General features: G+C 40.5%; 1 protein-coding gene across 1 annotated transcript in view; it reads left to right on the top strand.

Annotated features, from left to right (window-relative positions):
• tbc1d15 (TBC1 domain family, member 15) overlaps positions 1-9095 on the top strand; it is a 45910-nt gene extending 36815 nt beyond the window's left edge. The window contains exons 9-14 of the mRNA XM_034175757.1: positions 5834-5934; positions 6123-6222; positions 6382-6479; positions 6790-6906; positions 7154-7240; positions 7704-9095. Coding sequence (XP_034031648.1) covers positions 5834-5934; positions 6123-6222; positions 6382-6479; positions 6790-6906; positions 7154-7240; positions 7704-7889 — 689 coding nt within the window. The 3' untranslated portion in view covers positions 7890-9095. The remainder of the gene's footprint in view (positions 1-5833; positions 5935-6122; positions 6223-6381; positions 6480-6789; positions 6907-7153; positions 7241-7703) is intronic.
• Positions 9096-15486: the final 6391 nt, after the last annotated feature.

Here is a 15486-nt window from a genome sequence, read left to right as displayed (position 1 = left end):
TAGGAGATTTTGATGCACCTAAAACATTTAAATCAGGCGTTTGGAATTATTTTGCCTTTTTTTTTTAAAAAGATAGTAAATTGACAAGATGCAGGTCATTTGGAAAGAATGCCGTGGCTGCCGCTGCGCCCCTTAACTCTGCAAAACTGGTGAGAAAAGTATCTCGCATTACTTTTGCCAAGGTGGTACTCTGTCATTGAGTGACTCACTTTGAGTCACTCATTGACAGTTATGTTGTGTTATTGTTTACTGTTAAAGTTCTGACAGTGTGATCAAACAGGTTCCAAATATGAGGGAACTGATTCCTGTTCCATAATGTTGAATCTGGTAAATTTGCTGCTTATAAGGAGTAAAACAAATTTTCTGCCTCTCGTAGAAGAAGAAGAATAATACCACAGTGCCATACTGAATTGCGGCTTCTTATTTTCTATTTAAATTTTTGGTATAATTTCTTTCCATCATGTTGAATCGCATTGTATCGCCATCAAATACATATCAAATTGCATTGAATCAGTAGCAGGAGTGAATCGAATCACATAGTATCACTATATGTATTTGGTTTCTGTGCCGAACGTAAGGCCTGAAAGGCGTTTCTGTAGTTGGGACTGTTTACACTGAGACTGCTACCTGCTGCTTTGGACTTGAATTAACAGTCTTTTTCAAGACTTTTTTTTACTTTTTTACCTTTTTACTTTTTTTACTTTTTTACTGTGCTCCAACGCCTAAGGAAGACCTCTAACGGTCGAAACATCGCGACGGAGCACTTTTATCTGCTAACTTTCATCAGCGTTGGCAAGCTAACTAGCTTGCTAACGCTTTCGTTTTTTATTTATTTATTTATTTTTATTTTTTTTCTCTTTTGGCGCTGTTGTCGTGCGTTGCCTGTGCTGCTTCATGGCCTGTTTGGTGCCTTGATTGGGGCACTCCTTCTGCTGAATCACCTTTAAATTATTTACACATTATTCACTTTGTGTGTTTTTAGGAATCCGCTAGGTTGCGTAGCTACTAGCTCTTAGCCGATTTAGCATGGCGGCTTCTCCTGTCTCTCCCGCACTTTTCTGCTCTGGGTGTGAAATGTTTAGTTATTCCTCGGCCTCCTTTAGCAGTAACGGTACTTGTAATAAGTGTAGCTTATTCGTAGCTTTGGAGGCCAGGCTGGGCGAATTGGAGACTCGGCTCCGCACCGTGGAAAATTCTACAGCTAGCCTGGCCCCTGTAGTCGGTGCGGACCAAGGTAGCTTAGCCGCCGCTAGTTCCCCCCTGGCAGATCCCGGGCAGTCGGGAAAGCAGGCTGACTGGGTGACTGTGAGGAGGAAGCGTAGCTCTAAACAGAAGCCCCGTGTACACCGTCAACCCGTTCACATCTCTAACCGTTTTTCCCCACTCGACGATACACTCGCCGAGGATCAAACTCTGGTTATTGGCGACTCTGTTTTGAGAAATGTGAAGTTAACGACACCAGCAACCATTGTCAATTGTCTTCCGGGGGCCAGAGCAGGTGACATCGAAGGACATTTGAAATTGCTGGCTAAGGCTAAGCGTAAATTTGGTAAGATTGTAATTCACGTCGGCAGTAATGACACTCGGTTACGCCAATCGGAGGTCACTAAAATTAACATTAAATCGGTGTGTAACTTTGCAAAAACAATGTCGGACTCTGTTGTTTTCTCTGGGCCCCTCCCCAATCGGACCGGGAGTGACATGTTTAGCCGCATGTTCTCCTTGAATTGCTGGCTGTCTGAGTGGTGTCCAAAAAATGAGGTGGGCTTCATTGATAATTGGCAAAGCTTCTGGGGAAAACCTGGTCTTGTTAGGAGAGACGGCATCCATCCCACTTTAGATGGAGCAGTTCTCATTTCTAGAAATCTGGCCAATTTTCTTGGATCCTCCAAACTGTGACTGTCCAGCGTTGGGACCAGGAGGCAGAGCTGTGGTCTTATACACCTCTCTGCAGCTTCTCTCCCCCTGCCATCCCCTCATTACCCCATCCCCGTAGAGACGGTGCCTGCTCCCAGACCACCAATAACCAGCAAAAATCTATTTAAGCATAAAAATTCAAAAAGAAAAAATAATATAGCACCTTCAATTGCACCACAGACTAAAACAGTTAAATGTGGTCTATTAAACATTAGGTCTCTCTCTTCTAAGTCCCTGTTGGTAAATGATATAATAATTGATCAACGTATTGATTTATTCTGCCTAACAGAAACCTGGTTACAGCAGGATGAATATGTTAGTTTAAATGAGTCAACTCCCCCGAGTCACACTAACTGTCAGAATGCTCGTAGCACGGGCCGTGGCGGAGGATTAGCAGCAATCTTCCATTCCAGCTTATTAATTAATCAAAAACCTAGACAGAGCTTTAATTCATTTGAAAGCTTGTCTCTTAGTCTTGTCCATCCAAATTGGAAGTCCCAAAAGCCAGTTTTGTTTGTTATTATCTATCGTCCACCTGGTCGTTACTGTGAGTTTCTCTGTGAATTTTCAGACCTTTTGTCTGACTTAGTGCTTAGCTCAGATAAGATAATTATAGTGGGCGATTTTAATATCCACACAGATGCTGAGAATGACAGCCTCAACACTGCATTTAATCTATTATTAGACTCTATCGGCTTTGCTCAAAAAGTAAATGAGTCCACCCACCACTTTAATCATATCTTAGATCTTGTTCTGACTTATGGTATGGAAATAGAAGATTAACAGTATTCCCTGAAAACTCCCTTCTGTCTGATCATTTTTAATAACATTTACATTTACCCTGATGGACTACCCTGCAGTGGGGAATAAGTTTCATTACACTAGAAGTCTTTCAGAAAGCGCTGTAACTAGGTTTAAGGATATGATTCCTTCGTTATGTTCTCTAATGTCATATACCAACACAGAGCAGAGTAGCTACCTAAACTCTGTAAGGGAGTTAGAGTATCTCGTCAATAGTTTTACATCCTCTTTGAAGACAACTTTGGATGCTGTAGCTCCTCTGAAAAAGAGAGCTTTAAATCAGAAGTGTCTGACTCCGTGGTATAACTCACAAACTCGTAGCTTAAAGCAGATAACCCGTAAGTTGGAGAGGAAATGGCGTCTCACTAACTTAGAAGATCTTCACTTAGCCTGGAAAAAGAGTTTGTTGCTCTATAAAAAAAACCCTCCGTAAAGCTAGGACATCTTTCTACTCATCACTAATTGAAGAAAATAAGAATAACCTCAGGTTTCTTTTCAGCACTGTAGCTAGGCTGACAAAGAGTCAGAGCTCTATTGAGCTGAGTATTCCATTAACTTTAACTAGTAATGACTTCATGACTTTCTTTGCTAACAAAATTTTGACTATTAGAGAAAAAATTATTCATAACCATCCCAAAGATGTATCGTTATCTTTGGCTGCTTTCAGTGATGCCGGTATTTGGTTAGACTCTTTCTCTCCGGTTGTTCTGTCTGAGTTATTTTCATTGGTTGCTTCGTCCAAACCATCAGCATGTTTATTGGACCCCATTCCTGCCAGGCTGCTCAAGGAAGTCCTACCATTATTTAATGCTTCAATCTTAAATATGATCAATCTATCTTTGTTAGTTGGTTATGTACCACAGGCCTTTAAGGTGGCAGTAATTAAACCATTACTTAAAAAGCCATCACTTGACCCAGCTATCTTAGCTAATTATAGGCCAATTTCCAACCTTCCTTTTCTCTCAAAGATTCTTGAGAGGGTAGTTGTAAAACAGTTAACTGATCACCTGCAGAGGAATGGTCTATTTGAAGAGTTTCAGTCAGGTTTTAGAATTCATCATAGTACAGAAACAGCATTAGTGAAGGTTACAAATGATCTTCTTATGGCTTCGGACTTATCTCTGTGCTTGTTCTGTTGGACCTCAGTGCTGCTTTTGATACTGTTGACCATAAAATTTTATTACAGAGATTAGAGCATGTCATAGGTATTAAAGGCACTGCGCTGCGGTGGTTTGAATCATATTTGTCTAATAGGTTACAGTTTGTTCATGTAAATGGGGAATCTTCTTCACAGACTAAAGTTAATTGTGGAGTTCCACAAGGTTCTGTGCTAGGACCAATTTTTATTCACTTTATACATGCTTCCCTTAGGCAGTATTATTAGACGGTATTGCTTAAATTTTCATTGTTACGCAGATGATACCCAGCTTTATCTATCCATGAAGCCAGAGGATACACACCAATTAGCTAAACTGCAGGATTGTCTTACAAACATAAAGACATGGATGACCTCTAATTTCCTGCTTTTAAACTCAGATAAAACTGAAGTTATTGTACTTGGCCCCACAAATCTTAGAAACATGGTGTCTAACCAGATCCTTACTCTGGATGGCATTTCCCTGATCTCTAGTAATACTGTGAGAAATCTTGGAGTCATTTTTGATCAGGATATGTCATTCAAAGCGCATATTAAACAAATATGTAGGACTGCCTTTTTGCATTTACGCAATATCTCTAAAATCAGAAAGGTCTTGTCTCAGAGTGATGCTGAAAAACTAATTCATGCATTTATTTCCTCTAGGCTGGACTATTGTAATTCATTATTATCAGGTTGTCCTAAAAGTTCCCTAAAAAGCCTTCAGTTGGTTCAGAATGCTGCAGCTAGAGTACTGACGGGGACTAGCAGGAGAGAGCATATCTCACCCGTGTTGGCCTCTCTTCATTGGCTTCCTGTTAATTCTAGAATAGAATTTAAAATTCTTCTTCTTACTTATAAGATTTTGAATAATCAGGTCCCATCTTATCTTAGGGACCTCGTAGTACCATATTACCCCATTAGAGCGCTTCGCTCTCAGACTGCGGGCTTACTTGTAGTTCCTAGGGTTTGTAAGAGTAGAATGGGAGGCAGAGCCTTCAGCTTTCAGGCTCCTCTCCTGTGGAACCAGCTCCCAATTCAGATCAGGGAGACAGATACCCTCTCTACTTTTAAGATTAGGCTTAAAACTTTCCTTTTCGCTAAGGCTTATAGTTAGGGCTGGATCGGGTGACCCTGGACCATCCCTTGGTTATGCTGCTTTAGACGTGGATTGTGGGGGGGTTCCCATGATGCACTGTTTCTTTCTCTTTTTGCTCCGTATGCATCACTCTGCATTTAATCATTAGTGATTTTTCCCTCAGCCCCAACCAGTCTCAGCAGAAGACTGCCCCTCCCTGAGCCTGGTTCTGCTGGAGGTTTCTTCCTGTTAAAAGGGAGTTTTTCCTTCCCACTGTTGCCAAGTGCTTGCTCATAGGGGGTCGTTTGACCGTTGGGGTTTTTCATAATTATTGTATGGCCTTGCCTTACAATATGGAGCGCCTTGGGGCAACTGTTTGTTGTGATTTGGCGCTATAGAAGAAAAAAGTTGATTGATTGATTGATGTATCTTATCGCTGGTAGTGTATCGAGATGCGTATCAAATCATTGTCAGTGATGAGATTCACATGCCTGGTACACACTGGACAGGACAGGAGGCCAGTCTGTCCCAGGGACACAGCATACATCATGAATGAATAAATAAACAAATAAACAAGCAATGAGCTTTCACATGTTTAAAAAAAAAAAAGGCTGTCATCTCTTTACTGTTATATTTTTCATTCTTCACCAAATATGTATAGTTTCAATATCTGGAATTTGCATTTTAATGGTGCATCGTGCACTGACCACAGCCAGCACGCTCATTGCAGTGCATCAAGGTGGTTTATTTATTTATATAATCACACAGGCTGACACTGTGATTATGGGTACAATGTGATGAATTATGTGGCCCGAGTTGACCTGTGAGGGTGATTGTTGTCTTGTTCTGAACATCAGAAGACAAAAGAGTTTTTCTGAGTGAAGATCTTCTCTTGTGTCCAGGTTATGTCCAGGGAATGAGCGACCTGCTGTCACCAATCCTCTATGTGATGGAGAATGAAGTGGATGCATTCTGGTGTTTTGTCTCCTTCATGGATCAAATGGTGAGTCATCTGTGCATTGTACTGTCTCTGGCCTGAAAGGGGCCAAGGATTAAAATTCACCTGAGTGCATTTTGGATCAAGAGTTTAAATTCCAGAGGGAAATAACTAGCAGAACAATCTAGATTTTCACTGCACAAGAGGAGTTTGATATCCAGTATTTGTAACTTGTATTTTTTATTTTTTTTTAGCACCAGAACTTTGAGGAGCAAATGCAGGGCATGAAGACTCAGCTGATTCAGCTCAGTACTCTGCTGCGGCTCTTGGACCTGGCCTTCTGGAACTACCTCGGTAAGAAAAACCTTCAGTATATGTATCAGTCAACTGACAGCCTCTATCAAACTCGTGCTGGGGTAGAACGTAACATGAATGACATATTTCTGCTGGAACCTATAAGAAGCTGAATACTTTTGTTGTCCTTTTACTGGAGCAGCTCTGTTTCCTTTGCAGAGTCTCAGGATTCTGGTTATCTGTATTTCTGTTTCCGCTGGTTGCTGATCCGCTTCAAGAGGGAGCTCAGCTTTCAGGATGTTCTCCGACTCTGGGAAGTGAGTTTTCCCGCTGATGTTATTGGATGGTCATGTGGAATGGGTACTTGTGCAACAGAACAGAACAGAAATTCATCCACTGTTAAGTCAGGAAGAAAGAAGTACAACAGTGGAAATGTTTCTGTAAAACAAACATTGAAGAAACAACATCACCAAAACACTTATTAGACACATTATTTCTGATAATGATTCGTCCCCAAATTGTAGGCAAGTCTTGGTTTCAGATCTTCTTCCCAGTCAGGATGTATAAGTTGTAGAATTATGTAATTTTTAATTTCAAGTATCAAAATGCCACGTCTGTCTTCCTTAGGTGATGTGGACAGGTTTACCCTGCCAAAACTTCCACCTTCTGGTCTGCTGTGCCATCCTGGACTCGGAGAAACAGAAAATCATGGAGGAGAACTATGGCTTCAATGAAATCCTCAAGGTTAGTCTCAGCCTCTCGCCTTCCTCTGCTTTTGAGTCGGAGTTAGATTTATCCCCCATTCAAAGAATCAAGTCGACTCAAACTTACTTTGATTGGTGTGCTGAGTTTTGTCACGTTACTCTCCCCCCTTGTTTTTTTCATCCTCTGCAGTGCTTCAGTATGACCGCTTGTTCAAATGAGTGAAACAGGTGTCAGTCTTTGGGAAATCAGACCAATGTTTTTTTAAAAAAATTCTGTTTGTTTCCAGCACATTAATGAACTTTCAATGAAACTGGACATTGAAGAAATTCTTCAGAAGGCAGAGGGCATCTGTCTGCAGATTAAAGGTTGTAAGGTACGTTCACTAAGCCCGTTTGTGGGACACATCACTCCAGCTGAAGTCCAAAGATATGAAGCACAGCTTACAGTTTTGAAGCATGAATCACTCACTCACTCATCTTCAACTACTTACTCCAATTAAGAGCCCCTGGGGGCGGGGGCGGGAGCCTATCCCAGCAGTAAGCTGGAATCATGTTCGGCTTATTTAGGTGCAGTACACAGTTCTGTCTCTAGGTGGTGCTACACCAACGTCAAGCTGCTGCAAGAAGTTTGGAGACAGTTGTTTCATTGTCCAAACGGTGGCCTTCATACAGCTCAGAATCACATTTGACTTCTTCATTTAATTGAATAATGCCAAATTAGTCATTTGTCATGTGAGGCCTAAAATATACTTCAAAGGACGGGTTTCTACAGATCTGTTCATTACTTGAGGTGACTTTTATCCTGTAGGAGAAAATAACTTCTTGGTGTTTTTTCAGGATTTGCCTCAATCGGTAAGTAACATTCTGGGCTTTGGTTTGGAGGGATCACCATCTGATACGACAGACTCGGGGTCTCCCGCTGCGCCCCGACCAACACAGCGGCAGGAAGCCTGTGCCAATGGCCACACCCACTTACAGGAGAGCTCTCAGAGCAGCTGTAAAGCGCTCTTCGTATCATCGTGAACAGTCAGTTCAACCACAGACTGTGGTCAGCGTGACGCTGGTCGTGTACCGCCATGTGATCCAGTTTCCCAGAGGAGAGGATGTACAAAGGATTTATGATTACCCAGAACCTTATTTTTGTAATTTCTTGTACCATATTTTTTCTTTCATTGCAAGCCATTCCTTCGCTCTCGCTGATGTTTTGTAAGATGAGCAAAGAACTTCATTTTGTGGCCGATAATGTTTTAGTTCTGGAATAAATCCAGTCTCAACATTTTGATCAATATTATATTTTGGCAGTTTGAGAGACTATAATTATTTTGTCACACGGAGGCCTGATTTAAAATTTTCAGCTGACAGATAAACACAGTTCCAGATGTTTGCCCAATATATCAGGGAGCTCAGCCATTTGTTTTTATTGTTTTGTGACATGAAAACAAAATGTAAAAGTCCAAATTGAAAACAAATCTTAACATGATCTAAAAATGTGCATAGTACCAAGGTAAAGCATAACACTTTCAGCTAAATATTGACAAAATGGTTGTTGACTATTCTTTACACTTAGTTCTCTGAGTACATGGTGCTGCCGCACATCACCGCATCCACCACGCTGCTCCGGGTCTCAGCTTGCCACCAGTCCTTCTCCATCTCATGGAAGGTGTGCACCAGCTGTGTAAAAACAGGCTTAGGTTTCAGAAAGCATGTGTGATACTCTGAGGTCATTTGCAACAAAGGTTTTTTGGTCTTATAAGATCAAAATAGAGCCTTTTGGACATCAGAATAAAAGCTGTTTAACTAAGTAGTATGAAATAACTACGTATTGTGGTGGCAACATCATGCTGTGGTGACGCTTCTCTGCTGGACGTCCTCAGAAGCTTGTTTAGTTAGACAGTAATATCACTGCAGTAAAACACAGAAATCCTGCAGGAAGCACTGATGCAGTGTGCAAGACCATGAAGAACGAGTGACAATGAACACGTCCGCAGTTCAGCATTTTATTTAATAAATTAAATTTAGATCATGTTGGGATTTGTTTTTAATTTGACAAGATCATATTTTTAAAGACTATGAAGGTTATTTTGGGGGTGTTCTTTTGGTTTGTAAAACATAAAAACTTAAGGGCCTCAGTACTTTTTTTATAGATGCTATTTCTTGCTTAGCTTCTGTTCAGTATTTTAAATTGGTTGTTCCATGTGAAATGGAATAAAGGATTATCTAAAAAGAGCACACTGATGTATGACTTTCCACCTTTTCAGTGAAAATGTTGGTTTGTGCTTTTATCTGGTTCTTACACTTTGAAGCAGGTTTTTCTGAATGTATATTCTTGGTGGGCTCTGTGTTCAGGTTCAGTGTGTCCTGGATCATCACAGACTGAAATTTAACTCCAGAACAATGGAAATTGAGCATTTCCCAGCATGCTTTAGGCTTTGTTTAAAACCTGCAGAATCACCTTTATCCTCAGCTGTGTCACTGTCTGCTCAGGAATCCAGCTTTACCAAAATTATAAGTCCAGTCTGTTGGACTGGAACTGTTTGTTCATCATTTAAATTTCACGCAGCATTTTGACTTAAGTGAACTCTGTGATGCTTTCCTGTTTTTTTGGGGGGGGCGTTTTGATGTAATCAACACTTTGGGCAATAAAACACATTGGAGCATATTTAGCTTCCATGGTCAATAAATCCTGTCACTGTTGAACTGAAAAATGTAGTTCACACCATCTGGCTTTCAAGCTGCTCAAAAAGCTTAATGATGGTTGTTAGATTAACACTCAAGTCTAAAATGGCTGAGAAATGTCTCCCAACATTCTACAGCCTGTAGTCACAGCTTGGTCTTATCAGCAGTTCCAGCAAAAATGTTCCTTTGTGCCCAGTTAAGGCTAATTTGTCAGATTAGCTAAATTTATCACTTATTTAGAAATGTTTACATTTGACTTCAAACCATGTAGAGTATTGAACAGTGTTCAAAACATGGGTGCAAGGGTATTTCAAAGGATTCAAAGTAAAGAATAAAGACAGACCTGGCAGAAGACGATGGCAAACAGAGAACTTAAAGATGTGCTGAGAGAGTGAGGCATGAAAAGGGATAATATGGCAAGGTTATCTTTTAAAAACTGGGTTAAATGGAAGAACTTATTAATTAGGTAAGAAATTTACTCAAGTACCTCTGCACACTCCGATACAGTAGGTGGCAGAACACACCTAATAATGGTTGTACTCTGCCGCTAACCAGGAGAAGGTTTCGAATCATTTGAAGTAAACATTATGGCACAAGCCATAGCTGCATGTTTTACTAGAATTATTTTTAAATTCAGGTTTTACTTTCTCGTTCTGTTGTACATTTTGTCTAGAGTTTCTCCAAGTACTGGGCGTCATGTTTCTGCCTGTGGCTGCTATCTTAACTCTGCTCATTATAGTCAGGTTCGTTATGTTTAGGTACTGGCTTTTGTTGAAATCTTGTGGAGATTAGTAAGACATTTTTGACAAGCACATGCAATAGCCAGTCAGAAAACGCATGAGTCCATTTTCCCGGGGGGGCAGCAACCTTGGATTTGTTAAAATTTTATTTTTTTCCTAGTATCTCGGCTTCCCGATTACCTGGCTCAACACACGTTTGCAGTCAAGCAATACATCGTGAGTCCAAATCCAGGCAAGAGTGTGGGGTCAGGAGTATCTACAACCCCTGTCAAAAATTATGGAATCACCAGCCTCGGAGGATGTTCATTCAGTTGTTTAATTTTGTAGAAAAAAAAGCAGATCACAGACATGACACAAAGCTAAAGTCATTTCAAATGGCAACTTTCTGGCTTTAAGAAACACTATAAGAAATCAGGAAAAAAAATTGTGGCAGTAACGGTTACTTTTTTTAGACCAAGCAGAGGGAAAAAAATATGGACTCACTCAATTCTGAGGAATAAATTATGGAATCACCCTGTAAATTTTCATCCCCAAAACTAACACCTGCATCAAATCAGATCTGCTCGTTAGTCTGCATCTAAAAAGGAGTGATCACACCTTGGAGAGCTGTTGCACCAAGTGGACTGACATGAATCATGGCTCCAACACGAGAGATGTCAGTTGAAACAAAGGAAAGGATTATCAAACTCGTAAAAGAGGGTAAATCACGCAATGTTGCAAAAGATGTTGGTTGTTCACAGTCAGCTGTGTCTAAACTCTGGACCAAATACAAACATGGGAAGGTTGTTAAAGGCAAACATATTGGTAGACCAAGGAAGACATCAAAGCGTCAAGACAGAAAACTTAAAGCAATATGTCTCAAAAGTCGAAAATGCACAACAAAACAAATGAACGAATGGGAGGAAACTGGAGTCAACGTCTGTGACCGAACTGTAAGAAAATCTTTGGTGGAAGTTGAAGAAAATGGTCCATGACAAGGCTCCAACCTGCAAAGCTGATCTGGCAACAGCAATCAGAGAAAGTTGGAGCCAGATTGATGAAGAGTACTGTTTGTCACTCAAGTCCATGCCTCAGAGACTGCAAGCTGTTATAAAAGCCAGAGGTGGTGCAACAAAATACTAGTGATGTGTTGGAGCGTTCTTTTGTTTTTCATGATTCCATAATTTTTTCCTCAGAATTGAGTGATTCCATATTTTTTTTTCCCTCTGCTTGGTCTAAAAAAGTAACCTTTACTGACTGCCACAATTATTTTTCCTGATTTCTTATAGTGTTTCTTAAAGCCAGAAAGTTGCCATTTGAAATGACTTTAGTTTTGTGTCATGTCTGTGATCTGCTTTTTTTCTACAAAATTAAACAACTGAATGAACATCCTCCGAGGCCGGTGATTCCATAATTTTTGCCAGGGGTTGTAGATCCACTGCCGCATGCTTTCTACAAGGTCAAAGATGGACAAGTAAAACTTTCACAACTGAGCTTCTCCCAGCACCAGAGGCTATCATGGGGACTGTTCATCAGCCAGATGTTCATCTTGATCAAAGGACCTTCTTGCACAGACCTCTAGCTCAGTGCAGTACCAACTACCAGAACAAAGAAGGCCGTCAGCATGTCATACTCTCTGATGATTGTGACTATGACCATGACAACATGTAAACTCTGACATTTGTGTACACATGCCAGAAATGGTGTGTAGAATTAGTAATGAGTTCTTCCAGTTTATGGCTGGAGTCAAAGGGCGTGAGGCGGGGTTCACCCTGGGCAGGACACCAGTCTGTTACAGAGTCACATATAGACAAACATATTCACACACACCTACGGACAATTTAAAGTTTTCGATTCACCTAACCTGCATGGCTTTGGATGTGTGAGCAAGACAGCACCTGGAGGGAACCCACACAGACAGGGAGAACATGCAAACTCCACACAGAAAGGGCCACAGATAGGAATCAAACCCATGATTTTGCTGTGAGGCAACAGTGCTAACCACTAATCCACCATGCTGCCCATGCATCAAAACAGAATGAGTGAATTTAAAACAAACTTTATTCTACTTCATTAGAATAATTTTGCATACTTGATTTATTTGAGTTGTCCAAACCTAAAGATTTTAATGCATTTGGTTTCTTCCAATTGTTTTAGTTGAACTAAACAGTTTGTGTCGTGTTCACTTCTTTGGTTGATGTGCAAAGTCCTTGACTGAGGGAATGAAGTCAGAATTCTTTTGCCAATTGATTCTTTAAAGTTGACTTTAGATCTAATGGAAGTATGTGCACTCAGAGTGCTCTTCTTGTTTGAGATTCATTTGTGGCTTTAAATTCATAAGGAGTTGCCTGTGGGGATCCACAGGCTCTAGATCGGGTAACGTTTATAAAATAGGTAGCTGACATTTCTCAATGGTGGCAATAAATTATGCAAAGTTTCTATAAAGAGTTGGAATGATGTGAGAGTCCAGAATCATTTTGGAGCCTTAGACCTCAATAGTTTTAAGAGGAACAACTCAGCCCTTTTTTCTGTTAATTATGTAATTTTTCATGTTAATTTACTGTCTTAATGTGTTTCTAAATTGCTTAGGTTCTTATCATATACATACACTATTATTATTATCATTTTATTTTTACTTCTATTATGTCATTTGATTTTTTTTAAATGGACCACAATGGAAGTAAGTGTTTTCACTTTCTTGAGTCATGCATGTATTTTTAATATATTTACAATTATATTATGTACTTGCATTGACCTTACTGCAGGGGTGGTGGCCAAGTAGTTAATGCGCTTGGTTTCAGTTCAGAAGGTTCCAGGTTCAAATCCCACCCCTGCCACATTTCTCCATGTAATGTGGAGTTGCGTCAGGAAGGGCATCCGGCGTAAAACTTGTGCCAATTCAACATGCAGATCCACCTTGGATTTGCTGTGGCGACCCCAAGTGCAAACAAGGGAGCAGCCGAAAGGGACTTACTTACTTGCACTGAACTTACTAAAAAAAAAAAAAATCACACATGCATGTGCACTTTTATTATAATGATGATTTATTGCCCCCTGCTGGAATGGCGTGTTAGTCCAGAATGTAATTAGCAATGTTAGTTAATAGCTGTAGTTTCTCCAAAAATACTCTGTTTTGGCAGTGTTCATCCTTGACCTAAAATACATAACCATACCAAACAGCAAATGTCAACAGTCATCAGTTTGTCAGTGATTGAAGTTATACACATGCATGTACACACGGAGAGGTTCTTGTCTGCATTCTGCTGCAACGTGCTTCTATTTTTAGACACAGAGGGTGGCGGAAGACATCAAATGCAATACACATTTCACTCATGGTACCAGCAACATGACACTTAACTAAACTGACTAAACCAACTGAACACCTAAATCAATAACACTAACCACGCTGTAAACTAACATGAACCACAAAAATATTTGAAACCCCAAACCCCTGAACTCCCATGTTGCATTGCAGCACAACATCCATTGTTTACTGATTAGCTAAAATTATTGATTTATCAAAAAATATTTGTGCTATCAATGTTCTGTTTTGGCAGCGTTCAGCCTTGACCCAAAATACATAAGCATGCCAAACGGCAAATGCCAGCTCTCCTTGGTTTGTGCATGATCGAAGCCACACACACGCATATATGCACACACACACACATAGAGGTTACTTGGCTATAGATATATAGATAGTGTGTATATGATAAGAACCTAAACAATTTATAAAAACATTAAGACAGTGAATTAACATTAACAATTTACATAATTAGCAGAATATAAAAAGGCTGAGTTCTTCCTCTAAAAAATGTTGAAGTCTGAGGTTCTAAAAACATTCTGGACTTGCACAGCATTCCAACTCATTATATACAAACTTTGCATAATTTATTACCACTCTTGAAAAATGTCAGCTATATATTTTCTAAACAGTCCCCAATCTAGAGCTCGAGGATCCTCACGGGCAACACGCTAGTTATACCTAATCATCAGAGTGACTTAAAAAAGCTACAACCGTCACTCATTCATGAATTCTGCACAAAGGTCACAGATCCATTTTTCCGCCATTGAAGAATTCTGCATGCTCGCCCTCCATGATGGAGGGGCGTGCACACCTCGAAATGTCATTTCAGCCTCTTTCAAGTGTCTGATGGATGTGAGGACGTGATGGCCTGCAGCCCTGCCCGCCAGGTCACCCCCCCACACACACACACACACACTCCTCCTCTTCCTTTGATGGAAGACATTTGGTGAAGCCATGTGCGTAAAGCCGGCTGAGAAAGAAGAAGGTATCACCTGCAATCAGCTCATAAAGCTGCATCCCAATCAGAACAAAGCAGCCGAGCCTCTTCTGCCACCTGGGCGAGCTTTCATTTCCTGAGCTGCAGGAAATTGGCTGATAGCAGCTTAGCAGCAGAAGACGACTTATCTCGACCGCCATCTCTCTGCTTTTATGAAGGTGGAGGCGGCTTTGTGTGGACTGATAGCTGACCTGTCATTCATTCAGCTCTGTCTGCTCACACCGTGATGAATGGACGGACGGTTTACAGGTAGCGTCCACGCTCAGGGTGCAGACAAACAGCCGGTCTCCCCGCAACACAAAGCACTTTATCTGTGCAAACTACAGAGAAAGAAATCTAAGTCTGTGCATGGGAGACAGAAATAAAGCATGAAAAACACCATCAGAAATGGAAAGTCATTAATATGAAAACAAACACCCGTTAAAAAAACATGAAAATTCAGTAAGGTATGTCTTCCAGAATATATTCCATTTCTAACGTAGAACTCTACTAGTGTAGAGTGTACAAGTTATTTAGTTATATCTAAATATCTAAAAAAGGAAGAGTAGAATAGAGTAAAGCAGAGCCACTTACGTGCCTGGTCTTGAGAACCAGGAATGATTCTCAAGACCAGGCACAAGACAACTAGAAGGGAACCTGGGCCCTGTCCACACATACAGAGGTATTTAGGAAAATGAAGCTTATTCAACATGTTTGAGCCTTTCGTCCACAAACTGTTTTTGTCAACAGAGCAAAATTGCAAATTTGCAAAATTCCTTCAAGGGTTAGTTTTTTTTGGAAACTTTTTCAGTGGTTGCATGTTGGCAGGGACAACAGTTTGGCCATGAGGTTTGGGTTGTTTTGGCATCCGCTTGCCAGCACTTCACAGTCTGTTTTGTATTTTCATGTGGGCCAGAGATATTTCTTAAAATGATGCATGTGTGG

Source organism: Thalassophryne amazonica, chromosome 8 (assembly GCF_902500255.1).
Source record: "Thalassophryne amazonica chromosome 8, fThaAma1.1, whole genome shotgun sequence".
NCBI lineage: Eukaryota > Metazoa > Chordata > Actinopteri > Batrachoidiformes > Batrachoididae > Thalassophryne > Thalassophryne amazonica.
This window is presented reverse-complemented; position numbering and strand designations above follow the sequence as displayed.